Source organism: Capra hircus, chromosome 14 (genome assembly GCF_001704415.2).
Source record: "Capra hircus breed San Clemente chromosome 14, ASM170441v1, whole genome shotgun sequence".
NCBI classification, from domain to species: Eukaryota; Metazoa; Chordata; class Mammalia; order Artiodactyla; family Bovidae; genus Capra; species Capra hircus.
The window spans coordinates 47,832,910-47,854,522 of record NC_030821.1 but is presented as its reverse complement, the minus strand read 5'-3'; the positions used below and the strand labels follow the sequence as shown (position 1 = coordinate 47,854,522).

Sequence of the window (21,613 nt, the reverse complement as noted above, 5' to 3'; positions counted from 1 at the left end):
TTTTTCTCAGACACGCTCTCATAAATGATACATGAAACTAATCATGCTTTTTGGTAGAACACGTGTTACTTTGGAGGAAAGGCTATTCTAAATGTCTATCAAAAGTATACTCTTTAAACATATGTACAGGACTTCCCTGGTGGTCCAGTGGTTAAGAATCTGCTTGCAATAATGCAGGAGACACGGTTCTGATCCCTGGGGTCTGGGAAGATACTACATGCCTCAGGGCAACGAAGCTGGTGTGCTGCAGTTACTGAAGCTGGCGCATCCTAGAGCCCATGTTCCCAACAAGAGAAGCCACAGCAATGAGAAGCCTGCGAGAGAGTAGTCCCCTTTTGCTGCAACTACACAGTCTACACACAGCAGCAAAGACCCAGTGCAGCCAAAAATAAATATTAAAAAAAATTAACTTAAAAATGTGTACCTTTTAATGAGATTAGACACTAAAAATAGTGTAAAATTTGCTAACAAAGAAAACGTTCAAGATGCAGCTTGTGAAAGTAAAAATTTTTATTCTGATTGATTTCTCAATGTATAGTTCAATATAAGGCCGGTTTTCAATGGCAGAGATTTGGTTCCACGGAAACTCCATGATGCTACAGAGAGCTACTACTTTTTCCAGGAAGTAGGTAAACAGCTGGAAACAGAAAGCACTTTCTAGCAGCATGGCAACTCATTAAACTGCAGAGTGACCAGGTCTGCAACTTTTATACTAAAAATGGCGCAAACATTAGCTGGTGACAGAAGTGAGAAGTGGGGAGCAAGATGTGAACATTGAAAGGAGCGATATGTGTCTTGTAAAGATGACAAAAACCCAAGGACAGCTATAAAGATTTGAAAGGATAATTATAGAAAAGGGAACCAAATATTTTACTCAAATGTTTTTTAGAGCCTTTCTGTAGAGATACAAATATATATATATATATTTATCCAAAAATATGTTTTTATACAGATAAATGGTTTCTCAAATAAGGATGGAACCAAAGCTACAGTTATAACATAAAGCACTGTCTTTTGTAAGACTATTTATCCACCTGAATTTTCAATTTGAGGTTAGTGCATTAAATATTTTCCAAATATTGACATCCTTTTCATGTATATAAATCAAGTAGGCATTATTTTTTAAAAGGGTTTTCAGGTTAAACAGTATTTTTCTAAGATCCTGTGCATATCAAACTTATGACAAGCCCCATTAAGAATCATTATTTAATAAACATATCAAAAAGGGCTATGGTCAAATTTTCTTTATAGGAAACATTTAATTTTCTGATTTCCAGTTTACAAGTGTTCAAAATGCACAAGAAAGATATTACTTCACAAGTACTTTTATGTTAAGATATTTTGATTCAATATACATGGCAATAATATCTCTACACATCGTAACCAAAAGTATGTTTTTTTTCCTTAAAAAATGGGGATGTAACATTAATAATTACTATAAAATAAAGCACACAAGTATTTTGGTGAATTTACAAATCTTTTTTCCCAAGTGTAAAGGCTACAAAAATTCCTAAAAATTAGAGAACACTGAAAACATATTAAAATTTGACATCCAACTTTATATTATTTCCATTTTGCCCTGAAAGATAACTTAAAAAATATGACCCTGCTGGAACAGGCCATCTTGCTTAATATAAAAAATTGGTGAGAGCAAGAAATTGTATCACTGATATGTATAATTTCTGTAAATAGTTATCTCTTCAAATCATTAGAAAAATGCTTAAAGATAAAAAACAAAATAAAATAAAATATAATATGATGGTGGTCCCTAAACTATTTTGAAGGCAGGTAGCTTAGTCTAAGCTAAAACATTTTTTTCACTCACAGGAATCATCCTCCCCTCAAATGCCCTTTAAAAAAATGCATGAAACAATACAATAGTAGCAAGAATCAAAGAGCAGAAAATGTATTTTCAGGAACAGAAAAAAATCTCTAGTGCTGAAAGATACAGTAAAAAGCAGATTTCTTTGGGGACATTAATCAATTAGATTATAATTCATTATGAAGATTTCTCTTTTCTATTACGGGGAGAGTCTGCTCCATTTGAAGTTACTGTTCCATTGACACCATTTTCTGAAAAGAGAAAAAAAAATCAGGATTACTTTCTTTTATAAATAAGTGTAAACAACAATATCTTTTATACATAAAGGTACCTTCAGAAAAGAAAATTTAAAACCCAATATATGCTCTTATGCCCTTAGGTGAAACTTACTAGTGCTTAATCCATTTGCGTATTTAACCAATCATAAAACCTGCTAACAAGTTAAATGCAATGAACTGAAAGCAGCAAATTAAAAGGAATTACGTCAATTATATCTAAAAAAATAGTTCAAAAAAAGGAAAGCAAGAAAACTGACAGAAACTCTGGGAAATAACTACAAGAACTATACAAAAAAGTCTGCAAAGCAACACTTTCATAGAAAAACAGGAATTTTTTTTTACACTGGATAGCAGACAAGGGAGGTTCTTGGGGATATGTTTCTTTACAACATATTTTAAAATTGGCATTTAGGATAACTCATGTTTAAGAGTGTTATAATGGCCTTCTTCAAGCTAGGGTGGAATGACTGATGTCAGACCAATCCTCCCTCCTAAAATACCCATAAAAGGAGAACATAAAAATGGCTATTTGAAGGCACTGGGGAAAAAAAAAACAAGTCAGCTAAGTGTATTTCTCCCCCAAGGGACTTACCAGCTACTAAATGAGCACATAGCACACATACCCACACAAATGTGTACACATACCAACCAAGACTCAGAAATCAAGCAGAAAGTAATTCTGTGAACAAAAAGCTAAACAGAGAATTGGGATGTCTCACAATGACAGGGAGATAAAAATAAGTATTCAGTGTCTGTCAGAGAAGAAAGTCCTTAGAAATAGTTGATATCCTAGGAACGAGGGCAAATTAGAAATAGATCGGCTTCAGTGACATAGAATGATTCACTCATATTTAATCCAGAGTTTCTATTGATGCAGCCACAGTATCTACAATCTTTTACACAAAACATTCAGTATTCAATTAAAAATTACCAGACGTGTCAGAAAACAAGACCAAATGACTAAAAACTAAGAGGAAAAAAAAATATCAGAAACAGATCCTCAGATGAGCCAGATGTGGAGCTGTCAGACAGGGACATTAATAGAACAATGACTAATAAAAATAAAAGTAAAGACAAGTAGTTTCATCCAAGGACTCAAAGATCTTTAATCCTAGGACTGGAAAATACCACAACTAAAAATATAAATTTAATAAAAATTTAATAGCAGATTAGACACAACAGAAGAGATTAGTGAACTAGAAAAAAATACTCATACTGAAACTCAGAAAACAAAGGATGGAAAAAAACAGAAATGCATGAAAAGATATAAAAGGACAGGATAAAGGGGTTTAAACACATGTACTGGAATTCCCAAAGGACAGGAGAGATAGAATAGGGCTGAAGTAATATCTAAAGAAATAATGGTGAAGAATTTCCCCCAAACAGTAAAAGAAACCAAGTCAAGATTCAAGAAGCTAGGTACAATGCAGAGCAGGATATACCAAAGATAATCAAACTTAGGCACATCATAGTATAACTGTCAAAAAAGAGAACAATTTCATCAGACTGGATGAAAAAACTAAAATCAAATTACACACTGCTTACAGGAGACACAATTTATATTTAGGGACAAGAAAAGGTTTAAGATAGAAAAGGTACACCATGATATAACATTTTATTTCAAGAAAGTTGGTGAGTTAGAGCGAATTCAGACTAACTAGAGATGAAGATGGACATGTGACAATAACAAAGGACACATTCCACAGGGATTTATAACAACCCTAAACTTTGATGCACCTGTACTATATCCTCACAATATTTAAAGCAAAAACGTACAAGCTACAAGAAGTGGGTCAATACTTTTTGTAATAACTGACTGAACAAGCAGAACTCCTTCCACCAAGTCAGTAAAGACACAAAAGACTGGACCACACAAATGGACCTGATGCCTACCTACAGAACAACATACTCAACAAACACACAATACGCATCCATGAGAAGTCCAAAGGGAACATTCATCAGAACTGAACATATGACGAGACATAATGAAAGTCCCAACAAATTTCAAAGAACTGAAATCATTCAGAGTATGTTTTTTAACCGCAGAGAAATTAAGATAGAAATCACTAGTAAAAACTAGAAAACGCCCAAATACTACTACGCCCAAAAATGTACACTACTATGTTGTGTAGTTTACAAATATTTACAATCCATGAATCAAAGAAGAAATAACAATTGGAATCATAAAATATTTGAAACTGAATGATAATGAAAAAGATGTATCAAAACCTGTGAAATAAGGGTAAAGCACTGCTGAAAGGAAAGTCTGCCCTTAATTGCAAGTAATTCATGAGAAGGGATAAAAATCAATGATTCCTTTTAACAAAGCCACAAATAACAAAACAGCAAATTAAACCCAAAGAAAGGGAAATAAGAACAGAAATCAACGACAGAACTGAGACAATGAGCAAAAGAAGACAAATGTTGGTTCTTGGCTGATGGAAGTGAAAAAGAGAAAGGCATAAGTTACTAACATGGGAAGTGGAAAATGAGAATCGTTGTTTTACAGGCATTAATAAGTAGATACTATGAATAATTTTACATCAATACATTTCACAAATTTAGATGAAATGGATAAATCCTCGAAAAATACAATTTACCAAAAGAGAAATGATAAGAAATAAAAAATCTGAATAATCCTATTATCTATTAAAGAATGTAAATCTGTACCTTCTTATAAAGAAGCCTAGTTTGGATAGCTTCACTGGTGAATCCTTCCAAACATTTAAATAAGAAATGATGCTGGCATTACGTGAAGGATAAACCTGCCCAATATCTTTTATAAAGTCAGGAAAACTCATATCAAAACCTGACGAAAGGGCTAATTTTAGCTTAATCTTTTACATGAACACAGATGCAAAAATCCTAACAAAATGTTGAAAAAACCATCCACCAAGAGAGATATTATGATCAACTTGGGTTTATGCCAGGAAATACATTACCAAAAATATATATCTATATTCTTTATGAATATAGATACAAAAAATCCTCAACAAAATACTAGCATGTCAAATCAAGTGACATTCAAAGGATTATGTACATTACCAGCCAGTGAGCTTTATCCCAGGACTGCACTGTTTGCTTAACATTAAAAAAATCAATTAATATAATCCATGATAATAATCCAGAAGAGGAAACGGCAACCCACTCCAACATTCTTGCCAAGATAATCTCATGGACAGAGGAACCTGGTAGGCTACAGTCCATGGAGTCACAGGAAGTCAGACACACCTTGAAGTGACTGAGCACACATGCCTGATGATAATAAAGGGTGCAAACCATGTGATGATCTCAACAGCTGCAGAAAAAGCAAGTGATAAAACCTAACATCCTTTTATGATAAAAATTACAAACAAAGGAAAAAAGGGAACTTTCTCTACATGTTGAAGACCATTTGGGCAAAACTCACAGGTAACATTATACTCAAAGGTGAAATACTGGATGTTTTCCTGCTAAGATCAGGAATAAGGTGAGGATGTCTGTTTTTGCTTATTCAAAATTGTTCTGGAGGTTCTAGCCAGGGTAATTTGGCAAGAAAATGAAATAAAAAGGCATCCAGACTGAAGAGGGAAAAGCAAAACTATCTCTTTGCTGGTGACATGAGCTTGTACGTTGAAAATGCAAAGAAATCAACAAAGATGCAATTAAATAATGAAATAAAATTTTTAAAAAACCCAAAAAGTACAGCAGTGTTGTAGGATACAAGATCAATATGCAAAAATTTCATTACATTTCTATACACTGGCAATGAAAAATCCAAAAATGGAATTAAGAAGACAATTTTATTTACAACAGCATCAAAAAGAATAAAATATTTAGGAATAAATTTAATGAAGAAGTGCAAAACTTATATACTGATACCTACAAAATTTAATTGAAAAAATTAAAGACGACCCCAAAAGACATAAAGACATCTATATTCACACTCCCCAAAGCAATCTACAGACCCAAGATACTCCAAATGAAGCCCAGCTGACTTTTTGCAGGAAAACAATAAAATGACCCTAAAATTTGTATGGAAATGCAAGGCACCCAGAATACCCAAAACATGAAAAAAACAAAAATGGCAGACTCACATTTCATGATTTCAAAACTTACTACAAAGCTACAGTAATCAAGACAAGGGCATAAGAACAGATATCCAGATGAACAGAACAGAACAGAGCCAGAAATAAATTATTACTTTTATCATCAACTGATTTTTAACAAGAATGTCAAGACAATTAGATGAAAACTAGTTTTTTCACAAATGGTGCAGAGACAACTGGATATCAACATGTGAAACGATGAATGTATTAATACAATGTTATACTTCAGAAAACAGTTTAGCAGTTCTCCCAAGTGTTAAATATACAGTTATGATATGACCCAGGAATTCCACTCGTAGGTATGTATCCCAAACAGCAAAAACCAGGTGTTCAAACAAAAATATGTACATGAATATTAACAGCATCAGTCATAGTAGCCCCAACATGGAAACAACCCAAATACTCATCAATTTATAGATAAACATAACACTGTATCTTCATACACTCGTTTATTATTTGGCCATGGAAAGGAATGAAGTATCGACACATGCATGTATACTATATATAAATTTTAAACACATGCTATGTGAAAAAAAAAATGTCCAGAAAAGGCTAATCTATAGAGACAGAGCACAGGTAAGAGGTTGCTATGGGCAGAGGAAAGGAGGGAACGGAAAATGACTGCTAGTGGGCATGAGGTTTTTTCTGGATGATACAAATCTTCTGGAATTAGGCAGTGGTATGATTCACAAAATTTTGTGAATATACTTAAGAACTACTGAAATGTACACTTCTGGAGATTCCCATGGACAAAGGAGTCTGGTGGGCTACAGCCCGTAGGGTCACAAAGAGTCGGACACAACTGAAGTGACTTAGTGTGCACACGCACACACACATGCACACACACATACACACAAAGGTAACACCATACTTAAAGGGGAAAGACTGGATGTTCACACACACATGCTCATGGGCTGAAATACTCAATTCTCCCTCAGGTGACCTATGGAGTCAATGTAGTATCAACCCAATACCCCAGTGAAGCTTTGTGTGTGTGTGTGGAAACTAACCAAGATGCACTAAAATGCATATGACACGCAAAGGGTCAAGAGTTGTCGATACAACCTAAATAAGGACAAGACTGGAGGACATAAACTGTCAGATATAAAGACACAAAAGCAGCAAACCACCACTGTTTATGACAAAGATTTTAAAATAATTTCTCATCTTATAGTTCCAACTATATTACTACAAGTTGAAAAATTATTCCACTGTCAATTCATTTTCAATCAAAAGCCAGAAGGAGCAAAGAGGTGAGATGCAAAGTCAAAGATTAAGGGCCAAACAATCAGGAGTTATAAAAGAGCTGTTCCTCTTGGGACTAAAGGGCAGATGGAAAGGAGCTGAAAGAGGTCTTGTTTTTTAAATATGAGTAAGATACTCAAAAGTACTATCACTCTTCAGGATACTCACTCATTAAAACTGCCCATGTACACATTAGTCTAGAGGGGCTCAAAATCACCAAGCCTGCAGAACTTGCGAGAGAGATCTTTACAGGATGGCTTCTGAGGGGAATAACTGATTCGAGGGAACCACCAAACTTTAAGATGGGGCAAGTAATTTTCTTTCTAATTTTGCTAGTAAGTAGAATTAGCTCTTTTTAAGATTTTAAACCTTAAAAAGATTATAAATAAGACCCCAAAACATGAAAAAAAAAAAAAGTGTTTTCTACTTCAGGTTTTTCACTGTTTGCTGAGTACAAACCTGTTCCTTTTCTAGAAGACCTGCCTTTAGTCACTGGCGGCTTCTTTTTCACAGCTGGTGCCTGAAAAGTAGAATGTTCTCTCCACCTTCGAAGCTGAAAATTAATGAACTTCCACATCATGAACGCTTGGGTAATGCAAATGGACGCCAGAACAGCAATTCTGAGAATACAAAGAAATAAACAGAAAATTAACGTGTACCCAAGCAATGCCATTGAATAAAGTAGTCTCTCTTGCTTTGACAGTATTAACTTAGCACTAAATTCCCACTATATTGACAAGGATTATATTAATGAATAATTACCCCACTAATAACCCCAGGTGGCTTAGTGGTAAAGAATCCACCTGCCAATGAAGGAGATACAAGAGATCCAGGTTCGATCCCTGGGTTGGGAAGATCCCTTGGAGGAGGGCATGGCAACTCACTTCAGTATTCTTGCCTGGAGAATGCCACGGACAGAGGAGCCTGGCTAGCTACAGTCTACAGGGTCACAAAGAGTTGGACATGACTAAAGTGACTGAGCACAGTAATTAACCCCTGAAGTTAAATAAATGCTTTTGTAATATTTTTTCAAACTTTTTATTGGGGTATAGCCAATTAAAATGTGGTAGTTTCAGGTGAACAGAAAAGGGGCCCAGTAATACATATATATGTATCCATTCTCCCTCAAATCCTTCTCCCAAGCCAGGCTGGCACAGAACATTAAGCAGAGTTCCCTGTGCTATACAGTAGGCCCTTGTTGGTTATCCATTTAAAATACAGCAGAGTGTACATGCCCATCCCCAACTCCCTAATTATCCCCTCCCCATGGTAACCATAAGTGCCTTTTCTAAGTCTGAGAGTCTCTATTTTGTAAGTTTATTTGTATCTAAATGCTTTAGTATTGATACTTTAATTTATACATGAAATTACAATAGGTATGAAATCAAATCAAATGAGTATTTTCCCCTACCTCTCATAATTATACCTTTATATTTTAGACAATTCATATTTTAAATTGATAATACATACTACATTGTAGGGCAAGGTGAGAAAAGTGTTAAATCAACCCTACCTAACAGCTAACACATTGAAGTTTCCAGTGCTGAAATCCAGCTTCTGGTTCTCTGCTCTTGCCAGGCCAAAGCCAACAGTGAGTACCGAGAGAATTAAAGTCAGAAGTCTTCCTAAAACAAACAGAACTGCCCACAGAGAAAATCTGTGAAAAAAAATGTCAAAGTCAGATTCACAAAATTGCAAAGATAAGATTCTAGTAGAAATCAGATTCCTGTTAGGTAAATGCGTATTAAAACAGCATTTCTTACAGTTCTGCAAAAAGGATTCTGAAATAAAATGCTAGGGAAATGCTTCATATTGTATCACATTCTTGGAGATTGTGTAACGTATGAGCATATTTCAGGTTCTAGAAGTTCAGTTAAAGAAATATTTGATTTTTTTTCCCATTTAGCTGATTTTCTGTGTATGCGTTTGACAACTATTAATGATTCTCAGAACTACTGGTATATAGAACAATTTTGGAAAAGTCTGAATAAAAACAAAGGCCATGTATTCAATTCTCATGAGAGTCCTCGCTTCACTTTTTCTCCCCCCAAGGCTCTTTACAATACATATTACCTCAATGCTATCCAATTTAATTTTCCCATCAAAATATTTTTGTATCTTTAAGGTTCTATAATCTACTATTTCAATTTCTTCTGAAAGCTCACTTTTCCTCATTATTCCTTCTCCAAAAGAAGAATGTGCACTAAACAAGATAGGAAAAGTTGTATGAGAAAAGTAAACCCTCAACCTTCAAAACTACAAGTTCCAATATACTATCTCTCAAGCTAAGAAAGACTATTTTAGAGAACAAAATACCAACTTCAATTGTTAAAAAGTGTCATTTTATTTAAAGTAGCTTATAAAGCAACATAATTGCCCATAGCATGGACCTTGGCAATAGCATGGTCCTTTGCAACACAGGCACTGAACTTTAATTACACAAGAAACAGAATGGTTGAAAGACTCACCCTTTCTGATACTTTTCATCACTAAAGTAAAATAGGCGGGAAATGTGGAAAAGAAACTCAACAAAATAGTGTAGCACCAAAAGCACAAGTCCTAGATGATTCAAGCTGTTAAAAGAACACATTTAAAATGAAAAGATTAATTACGAATTAAGACAGAGTACCCACTCCAGTGTTCTTGCCTGGAGAATCCCAGGGACGGGGGAGCCTGGTGGGCTGCCATCTATGGGGTCGCACAGAGTCGGACATGACTGAAGTGACTTAGCAGCAGCAGCAGCAGCAGCAGCAGCGGCGGCAGCATATTATCTGCCCAGTCCACAAGCACACCCAAGAAAAATCCCAACTCACTTTAAAAGATAAGCTCCAGCAATGTGAAAGAGGTAAAGGCCGATGTAGACGAGCTGACGAGGAATATCTTCCTGTAAACAGAAAATTGCACAACAGGTTAAAACTGGGGGAAGTAGTTGTTTGGAGAAGTAGTGTGAAAATGTACTGTCACAGAAGACCTGAAGGCCACTCTGCCCGGCACCCACTCCAACTGGCCAGTCCTTTACCCTCTCTTGGCTTCATCTACTCATCTGGAAATGTGAATAACACCTGGGTTTCCTTGAATCAGATGAATTCCAAATCCCTTTTAGTACTGAGCGGTTCTTTTTATAATAAATATTAGATGATACAATCTTAATAACCATTATGTCCTTCTAATATTAAAACTACTATGTTTATACCAGCAGAGATTCTTTTGTTTACCCAAATAGTATTTATGGTTTTTAGTCCCTTTCATTTCACTGTCAGTCAAGTCATTAACACCAAAGGTTAAAATTTATCTTCTCACTTAGGATACCACCTACTTGTATATCTTTCTCCTCTTAATAATCCTGTAAGTCAGGTATTCAGACTTCACTTTTGCTTTCCCCTCACCACCAGCTCCCCATAGTTCTTAGTGACTTGGTTATCTTAGAAATGGTGGTTTTCAAAGATGTTTTAAGTCAAGTGACTCATAAAATTAATTTGGGGGTCACCCTAACATCTTTTGAAATATGAAATATAATGTTTAAAAAGGCTAGAGTGTACAGCATATTATATTGTTTCATGAAAGCTTTATTCCAGATTTTACACATATGGAGAAGGCACTGGCACCCCACTCCAGTACTCTTGCCTGGAAAATCCCATGGATGGAGGAGCCTGGTGGGCTACAGTCCATGGGGTCGCTAAGAGTCGGACACGACTGAGAGACTTCACTTTCACTTTTCACTTTCATGCACTGCAACCCACTCCAGTGTTCTTGCCTTGAGAATCCCAGGCACGGGGGGAGCCTGGTGGGCTGTCGTCTATCGGGTGGCACAGAGTCGGACATGACTGAAGTGACTTAGCAGCAGCAGCAGTACACACACACGCAGAATTATAATGTAAACTCTATAGTTTTTCACTTTAGGTTACAGTCAAAAATGTTTGCAAAAAATGAACAGCAGGCCCTATAAACATTCGTTAATTTAGGAAATGCCTGTACCACTCATTCCTACTCTGTTTTTTGGCAGTTTACCACATATATGGTTCTACTAGCCTGGCTAGTACTATTCATGTACTGCAGCTCTAATTAAAATGATTACAATACGGTTGATGTCAGCAAACTGAGCACCATTTGCCTGGAACCTCACTAGACTTGTCTCTGCCACACAGGAGAGCTGAACACAGATCTCTTCTCTTTCAGCCCATACAATTCAAGTACAGTTATTTCACCAAATCTTCCAAGAAAGAGCAGAGAGTTTTTAAGGGTAGTTTTGAAACTGGAAAGTCTTTTCCAGTAAGAATGGTGCAAAGATCAAGTATTACAGAACGTACGACAGTTGAACAAAACTATATAGAGTCCTACACTGTGGAACTCTCGGGGAAAATGCCCAAGACACAATACTCAGTGTATGGTGGGGCTTTCAACTGGAGAGAGAACGAAGGCTGGCTGACTTTTTTCTCCACATAATTTTCACACTTCCAATGAAATATTTCTCCTTACTAAAGGAGTGAGAGAGAAAGGTGTTGTGATAACATGGCAAAGTTCAACCACAAGGAAGTCTCTTTACTCTCTTAAAATCATTTCAGACGAGCTCAGCTGTAGTGTTATAATTGCAATTTGACATCCTATGGAAACAGAGGTGTCACTAAATACATGGTAGTTGTATTTCTGAAAGTGTGGTGTATATATCATTGGCACTGTACAAAATGATTTTAGATGGTACACAACAAAACATTTTAACTTTCATGTTAATTTTATTTTTATTTTATTGTTTCTAAAGATTTTTATGTAGACCATTTTAAAAGTCTTTATTGAATTTGTTACAATATTGCTTCTGTTTTATGTTTTGGTTTTTCAGCTGCAAGGCATGCGGCTTCCCAACCAGGGATCAAACCTGCACCCTCTCCATTGGAAGTCTTAATAACCACTGGACTGCCAGGGAAGTTCCTCACTACAATTTTAAATACGTTTTAAGTTGCAGTGAGGTGGCATGCAAGTGACTGTGTATATGAAACAATACCATATTCCTTCAGATGTATGGTAAACAATGTTCCAAATTTCTGAGGGGAAAACATCACCAAGAGGACCCTTGATACTAAAGCTTTTTAAAAAGTTTTAAAATTGCTGATTGGACACTAAACTCATTTTATTACATAACAATCTGTGTAAATCAATGTAAAAAACTAATTTGCTGGAATAACTGATGGAAAAACTATAGCAGTGTAACTCCTTGGAAAGATTAAAGAAAAAAAAAGATTTTTTTTTTTTAAAGAAGAAACACAAATAGGTTTTAAAAATACACCATTTAGCAGAGAACGTAAGTTGCTTATCTTTTTTCCTGTTAGACAAATCTAAAAATACTACTATAAATTACAAACATACTCTATTTCAAAAAGTCATTCCATCTCTTTTTTCTCCTTAAATCTCAACCTAATTATGTGAAGCAAGGTTTTGCTTGCTCTTAGGTAAAGAAAAAGTCCAGAGCTTCTTCCCTAAATTCAAGTTCAACTTTGCATCTCAGCCCTGCCTTTTTGATAGCAACCAACTGAGTCAATCATGGTGAGTAAAATACCACCAAATGTCCCATTCTCCGCAACTGTCAAATCCTTAGCAAGAGCTTTTCCAAAAGGACAGAGTACCAAGAAATCTTTTTCTAAGTAATGGAAACTTGAGCCTTCTATAAACTGGCCAGTGTCTCTAAAGCAAGGTTTGCACATTCAAAGCTGAACCAGAGACAAGTGTCAAAATAAATAAGTGACAGGGAGGGGTCTAATGCAAAGAGTGGTGGAGAGCGCAGGTTAAAGGCATTCCCCTATCAACAATAATAAGGTGACCGGTGTGACGTAGCATGATTTTTAAAATGAGACTGGGCTTCCCCTGACATTCTGCAATCCTCATAGGGTTACAGCCCTTCTGGGGCTTACATGCCTGTGGCCAACAATAAAGACCTTACCCAGCACCATGTGTCCCTGGGGTGGGGAGATCAGTGAGAAAAGAGAAGGCTGGGTGAAAGATCAGTGAGAAAAGATGTCGGCACTCTTAGAGGCAGTTCACGGTATCAGTTAACTGGCCACGTCACAGATTTCAATTAGGGAGTTAACATGCCATCCAAGGGCGGTTCGTAACTGTTCCAGAATCTAGAGTCTAGATGAATGCAGATGTGGATGAGAAAAAGCTATTTTGGTTTTTCAAGACTCACCACCCTATGATTTTGTTATGTAAATAAACTCTTTTTTACCAGAAGTCAGAAACAAAGTTTTGTTTATTTACAAACTTTCTTATACCTGAATGGAAAAAATATGTAATGAAACTGAGCAGTTGCCAAGTCCTTATATATCCTTAATGCTAATATTCCAGTAGTTTATATAAGAACAAAGTCATAGAATAATGACTTAAGATTCTGATAAGTCTCCTTTTTCATGGAATACCTAATAAACACAGTACACTTAAATCAAAACAAATGCTAAAATTATAAATAACTTTAGGTGACATTTTTGGTTGTTATTCCAACATCTTTTATTAAAAAGGTCAGCCGTATACTTTAGTAAATTTCTATTTTATAAGGAAATGTTTTTCTTAACTACACAGTACTAAAATATGAACTTTACTTTAAACTGAATATTGCATATACGCCCAAATGTAAGGCAAAGATTTTCCCCTAAACCAAAAATGTAGTCATCTCATACGTAAATTTTTTCAAAGCTCTCATACTACAGAGATCTGTATTGATTATTTTAAACAACAAATAAATGGGTTAAGATACATGACCTGAGGAAACTCAACCAATGTCATTTCTAAATGCTTACACAAGGTTAGTGGAGGAATCAATAAGACAGAGTAACGATGTACTCTGGAAAAACTGATTTAAATGAGTCAAGGAAGCTCCAGTGATGAAGGACAGATATTAACAAGTCGCACATGAAAAGTGTGAATGTAACCCTCAGGAAGGAGTGGGCAAAACGCTTTTTAAGAATTTAGTATACTTTATACAACTATATGTATGGATAATTAAACCAAATAATCTAAATATCAGAAACAAAACATTTGGATATTCCATCCACACTTTCCTGAAACTTCTTATATTCAAGTTGGCTAAGAAACTACATTTTGAATCCTCTCATGGACAAAAGAGAGGACTGTTTATATTGAAACATACGTATTACATGAAATTAAAATAACCTTCTTAAAAGAAACTGAGTTGTGACTAACACACCTCTTGAATTGCTACTGTGTTCCTTTTTCCACTTCTCTGTACGACTGGGTCAAAACAACCACTGTACTAATTTTTTTCCAGTGAAGAGTTCTTCCAAAAATAATTCTTATAGAGTAAATTTTAAGAAACCGTTGAACACATATGCAGCTGTTACTTTCAAATTATGTTAATTACTTGAAACAGTTACTTTCGACTGTCATATGTAGGTGTTAAAAATAGTTTCAGTTAAGTTCTAAGTTATGCAAATTATTCCATAAAAATTAGATTGCATTTTTGGAGAAATGCCATCTGGCAGGAACTGATAAGGAAAGAGCTTTGAGAACTAAAATGAACAATTACTTTGAAATGTCCCTCTCTACGTACATGGTCAATGAACAATATATAGACATATGAACTCATAATGAAACCCAGAGGTAAAACATCCACAGGTACAAAAGTACATGAAGAAAGACCTAAACATCTGAACCATGGTACTAAGACATCACGGACTATGCCGGTCTCAGCAGTGCTCCACAGAACTTTCTGCAAGGAGGGCTAGGTTCTCTGCCTCTGATTCAAAATGGCAGACTGTGAACCATGTGTGGCCAGTGAGCATTTGCGACATGGCTAGTGTGACCAAGAAAGCGAACTTTGTTTTTGCTTAATTAAGTTAAATGTGCTTTGTGGCTACTGTGTTGGACAGTGCAGCTATGGGACACCTATGGTTCACATTAGGTAATCACTAAATATGGAAGGGTTATTGAAAGTGGTGTGGCTAAAAATTTTATCTTAAGACAGTTCTAAGTCAAAGGTTTTATGGATCTTCATGCTAATCCTTATAACCAACGTAACTAGAAAACCATTCTACTTTACATGGACTCTAATTTGGTGCTATTCTCTAATCATGGCAGACATCAATGATGACTGACACACAGGACACAAAAACCACAGACACAATACAGCAACAAAATCAAGCACTTATATTCATGAATTAACTACCCAGAGTACAAGAGTTTCTGGCTTTTAAGAAGGCAGAGATAAAATGGTCACTGGATGGGTGGTTACATTTCTGTTTTGGAAAAGCTTCTCAAAGTAAGGGGATTTTAAAACCAATGTTTTAAATGTGGAAAAATATAAAATACACACAACCCATAGAAAGCATAATGAATCCCCATGTACCTGTCTCCCAACTATGGCTGTTAACTCATGACTTTCTTTTCATCCACCCCTCTCCCAACATGTCAGTTCATATATAGGGATTTTAAAAACAATCTCTCCCCAAAGGAGAATAAAAGTGCTTGATTAATTTATTAGAAAAGGTAACCCAGAGAAAAGAACTATGTGCTGGGATTATAAAATTAGAGAATGTTAAAACTGAATGAGGTACAAAAAGGGAAGAAAAAGGGACCAGGGGACAGGGGCACAGATGTGAAGAGCTCTGGGAACAGATGAGCAGCTTGATTTTGATTTAGAGCGAAAAGGACCTAGAACAGTTTTTAGAAGAGAAAGAGTTAAATAAAGGAAACAAAGTTTATTCTGTGACATCAGGTAAGACTGACTTCAGAGGTGCCGAGGGTAAAACTACACAGGAGGCTACTGCAGTGCTCCAGTGGCTGAGTTACTGTTCAAACAAGACAAATGAACATCTTTCCTACCTGTTTCACTAGGGAAAGACTCAAGGTGAATATTTAACTCTGGTTTACTTTTCTCAACATTGAATTTTTCTCTGGGACTTACACACAGTACCATTAGTTGCCGAATAATCTAATTAATCCGTTTGGTCTCACTTGTGAAACTGCTAAGCGTATCCATAACACAAACTGAATATCACACTGCAAGATTTGTTTAAATTTTATTTTAAATTACCACTAATACAATTTTAAAATGAGAAATTAGCATGTCAAATGTAAGATCCCCACCTCTTAATTTGAACCAAATAAAAGTTTCTGCAATAAATACTTAAAGACATTTAGTCTGTGTGGAAAAAAGGGAGGTGAGAGAATAGTGGGGGGATGGGAGAGGGGAAAGGGAGGCTAGAGATGTGAGGAAATATTTATTTTTAAAACAACTTTCCAAAAAAAGGCAAAAATGACAAGACAAATCTAAAAATCACAAAACCACTGCTTACTTTTTTGGTTTTCTGGAAGTAGAGTTCAGGAAAAGCATGAAACCAGTATGCCAACTGTGATATGTAGAAAAACTTCATCTGAAATCTGTGTAACACAAAAAAAGCAGAACATATCGTTTAAAGCACAACATCTTTAAAGAATAAAGTAAAAACACACACTGGAAATCAGGACACGCTAAGTAGCTACCTTTGTGTTGCCATTTCAGGTCCCCTTACTCCCTTTACTTTACTCTGCAGTAGCCCCCTTCCCCAGCCCCCCAGGGTCTCCCCACCATCAGTCAGTTCCTCTGGGCTAAAGAGCAGAAGCAAAAACATGATCCACAGAACCGTGGGAGCAACCAAGCAAGCTACGAGGAAACAGAGCCTCTTGCCTATGAGTGAGTTAGTACTGATGAGTGTGCCTGTTAGCTACTGAAAATATGCGGAACGTGTCTCTGAGGGAATCAAATCACACCATCTGTAAGGGTTCCTCAAAAGGGAAGTAGGAAGCGCAAAAAGAAGTGAAGGTGCACAGATTCACCAACACTGGAAACCGAGACAGTCCCAATTACAGACAACCTCTGGATTTTTCCTTAGGGAAACATGGTATCTCTACCTGGCTGAGACACTTGAGAACCCTCCAAAAATGGAAGCAAACTCAGATTCAAGAGAGGAATAAGGCACTGAAGGGCTCCCAGGAGACATATTCGCATCAGTCTAGAGTCCACAGTCTTTCCACGCCACACCCCTCTAGACCTCCTCTTTCTCCATCCCCCCGGGCCCCCTTCTCCAGAGGTCTAAAGTGGACACAGAGCCTATCTGAATAATGCTGTAGGGAGAGAGGGGGAGGAGGACAGGGAAGGGGAGAAAATACAGTCCCACATAAATATGATGTTTATATCCCCATTCTACAAAAGTTGATTGAATACACTTTTTAAAAGTTAGAATGGCTCAGCAGAATATGGTAATACTATAGGTCATGTTACTCTCTTCATATCTTTTTCTCTAACTCTCCCATCACAATGCATCCACTGACTACTGCCTAGATGATAAGCCCCTACAGCGGGCACAGCAAAGGATATGAAAAGAAACAGTTCCTTCTGCTGTCAATTACATACAGTCTTGGTGGGCATGGGCACAACATAAGACTGACTCACATAAATGAGACAATTAAAGAGCAGCCAAGACAATGTATAAACATAAAATACTGCACAACAAAAGGAAAAATTCAGGAAAGCAGAAGCCCACATAGGCTAAAGGAGCAAGGAAAATATGGAACAGACATTTCAGAACTGGGCTTGAAGAATGAATAACTTAGCTAGCTGACTTGGCGACCCCTGAGCTTCTTATAGCGCTGTACAGAAACCCTGGGGGCCAAAAAAGAGAAACAGTCTCTATCCTCAAGCTTATAGCGTAAGAGAGAAGAAATGGAAGAAAAGAGACTAGGGTAAAGAAAAGGAGCAAAAGTATGTAGAAGATGGAACAGGAATGAGGAGAAAAGATGAGGGAAAAGACGACGACAGCGGACTAAATTAGGATTACCATTAAAATCAGTTTTCTTAAGGTAACAGACATACTGAAACGACTACATACATAATAAAAGCACAAAGCAATATTTTGTTCTTATGGCAGTGTTGAGTGCCAAAGACATACCTATTGTATGAATTTGCCTCACGTCTTAAAAGAGAGTAACAACAAATCCTGCTTAAAAGTGACATGACCATGGATGGCCCTTAATTGAGAAAAGCCTAGTAAAAATGACTTACGTCATCAGGGTATGGGGATAAGCCCTCCACAAGATAGTCGGGTCTGAGATGTAGTTTTCCTAAGAGAGAAGATACAAAAATTAGTCTGATGAGCATGTAAATTCCTTAGAAAATAAGACAGTATTTTCATTTCTTGCACATTTACAACTCTCCATCTCAAGTTCCAAAGGGTCCATGGAAGTCAAACATTTTAGATGTTTCAGTAATTTTTCATTCAATCAAACTGCTTACTTTAGTGATGTGAAAATCAATGAGTGATGTGAAGTCCAAAAAGACATAATTCCTGGGCTTTTGAAATTCTTTCAATTCAAGGGAGTAAAAAAGACACAAATGCAAACACAACCAAAAAACATTAATGGCACATAACAGTCATCCAAGGAATGATTTTCTTCTCGGGTCATCAAAGAAAGGGTTCCAAAAGAGGGGGCACCTGACAGGAGACAGAGGAGCAAGGTGCTGCCAAGTTTTATAAGATTATGTCCACATAAGGAGAAGGAAACAGCAGCCCACTCCAGTATTCTTGCCTGGAGAATCTCATGGACGGAGGTGCCTGGAGGGCTGCAGTCCATGGGGTCACAAGAGTCAGACATGACTGAAGTGACTTAGCATGCATGCATGCATGCATGTCCACATAATAACCATGTCTTTTTCTTAGATAACCAGATCTGTTTAGTGAGAATTATCACATATGTATACATAGAAAAAACTGAAGCAACTTATCCTTAATACCCATTGAGGTTTTAACACATTTATTTTTTTAAAACTGTGTAAGACAGAATTTGTGTACATCAATAATTAAAAAAATTTCTGAGTATATAAGATAGATTTTAAGCTGAATTTTATGTTCATCTATAAAGTATCACTAAAGCAGCAGTTTACAATGGAACAAGCACTGGACTTGAAAAGCTGAGTTCTGGTCTGTCTCCAACTGTGTCATACCCTGGAAAATTCACCTGGCCTATTTATTCATCTCTAGTATATATGCAACCTTGTGAAAGTATCACTGATAACTTACCCTTTCTGCTAACACAGAGCCACTTGCAAATGACTACAAGATATGAAGACAACATTCAGAATGACTAAAACTGAGTAAGGCTTTCTGGAACACTGAACATAGTTGGCAATTTTTACTGTATAAAAACTTAGAGGCTTACTGATGAAACCTGATTTATACTAGTTCAATAGCAGAACTCCTAATCTTAGATAAGAACAACAACAGAAGAGGAATTTTTCTAAGGTTCAGGGTTTGCTTATGAGTGCTAAAAATAGGACATCATTTCCTGTTCTGAGTACATAATTAAATACTCTGAGAGATGAGAACTTAAGCATAGTACATACTTACAGATACGAGAATGAATGTGCCCCAAATACAAGAAAACAGGTAGAATGCACTAAGCTGACCAGATTCATTAAACTTGCTGTGTTTCGTTTTGGAGAAATGCATTCGCCTGTTAATTTTCTAAAAATAAAAACAATTGTTAATTTAAGATTATAAAAATGTATTTAACACAACTATCATGGTATGGAGAGCTAGTATTTTACAAAGTATAGATTTCTAAGATTGTATACTTACATCCAACACATATTCTTGAATTATGGCATGAATAATTATCGCCACCAGCATGTAGAAGAAAACTGTAGCCAAATCTTTGATACCATAGTAATAAAGGAACGCTGATTCAGTAGCTTGTTCTTCTGAAGGCCAAAAGAACAGGACACACACACACACACACAAATATACATAAGATTATAAAAACAGCACTAAGTACAACACAGTTATGGAAACAAAAAAAGAAGACTAATCTAATAAATAAGTTTATAGAAACATCACGGTAATATGCTTTTGGACACTTTGAGTCTTAGCAGCAATGAAAACTGAGATTACCCAGAAGTCTAAAGTTTCAGAAATTACTTACAAAGACTTCACACAGGTTAGTTACAGCCATTAAAGATCAGCGCACAGGGGAGGGGAGGCCACACTCAGACCCCTGGATATCCCAGGGGTAGAGCAGGTTATGTTTCGGTTATATTAAAGTAAGTTATACTTAGCCCATTTGCCTGTGTTTTCAAGGAACTTTTGAAACTTTCAACTTTCTAGCTCTATTTTTCAAACTAGATACTATATTTATAATTCTGATGGAAAAGCTGACTTTGATTTGATTTAGTTTTGAACTCTAAGCAGGGGAGACAGAAGCAACTGCTGCAATTGTTTTCAGTCTTTAAAACTGCTAATTTTCCAGAACAAGACTTAAGCAAATACTTGTGAGTTGATAAAAGAGCTTTGTTCTTCTCTGGCATACGCAAATTTCTAAACAACTTTGTGGTTTTCAGTAATCTGATATCTAAATTACTAAACCAAATATTTACAAAATGATAAAACTGAACAAAAACCCAACTCCATGTTGTGTAATTTATCTTACATCTAAATAGAGAGACTGGGAACAAATTTACAGCCTAAATATGTTATCTTGTTAAGTGAATACCCCACCCCTCATCCATACTAATTAGTTACATTACTATATTCAACTGTAATCAACTTTCAATAACAACCTGATTCTCACCTAGCATAATCTAGAAAAAATTTTTGAAATAAAACCTAAAAATGTAGTCTGTATTCCATTCCCAAGATACTTCTTAGAGCTTACTGTCATTCTCTCATCAAAATAACTGACAGAATGGTAGAGCAAACCAAAAAGCAACAATAAAATGGGCTTAAGAGGGTTGTTATTACAGTTCCCAAACAGAACTCATAGGTCAAAAAAACTGAACCTGAACACTGGGGCTTTAGAAACCTTGACTGAACAATGACACTTCAGACAAATGCAAAATATCCATTCTTAGGATTTTCTTACGAAAAGATCAGAGTGAGGAGAAGGACAAAAAAAAAACCACCTCACAAAAACCCTATTCTTCCATGGAATTTCAAGCCCACTTACAAAAGTACACAGTAAACATTAAACACATAAAAACGGATTTTCTTACAGGATTTTCAACCCAAAACATCAGATCTTGCATTATTACAAAATCAAGAAAAATATTCATTCTCATCATGAATGAGATCTGTGAAGATAATGAAGAACCTAGTGTTCACAGAAATTTCCATGTCTGCCCAGCTGAACTCTTCTACTTAACCAGAAAA

General features: G+C 36.1%; 1 protein-coding gene across 2 annotated transcripts in view; it reads right to left on the bottom strand.

The window, feature by feature from the left end:
• Positions 493-21,613, bottom strand: part of TRAM1 (translocation associated membrane protein 1) — a 32,270-nt gene continuing 11,149 nt past the window's right edge. The window contains exons 3-11 of one of the 2 annotated variants that reach the window (XM_018058064.1): positions 20,048-20,166; positions 19,817-19,933; positions 18,475-18,533; positions 16,730-16,814; positions 10,247-10,317; positions 9,902-10,006; positions 8,947-9,090; positions 7,893-8,053; positions 493-2,073 (exon numbers count right to left, since the gene is read on the bottom strand). In XM_018058064.1, the coding sequence (XP_017913553.1) occupies positions 2,000-2,073; positions 7,893-8,053; positions 8,947-9,090; positions 9,902-10,006; positions 10,247-10,317; positions 16,730-16,814; positions 18,475-18,533; positions 19,817-19,933; positions 20,048-20,166 (935 nt within the window). In that variant the 3' untranslated portion in view covers positions 493-1,999. 2 annotated transcript variants of the gene reach the window in all.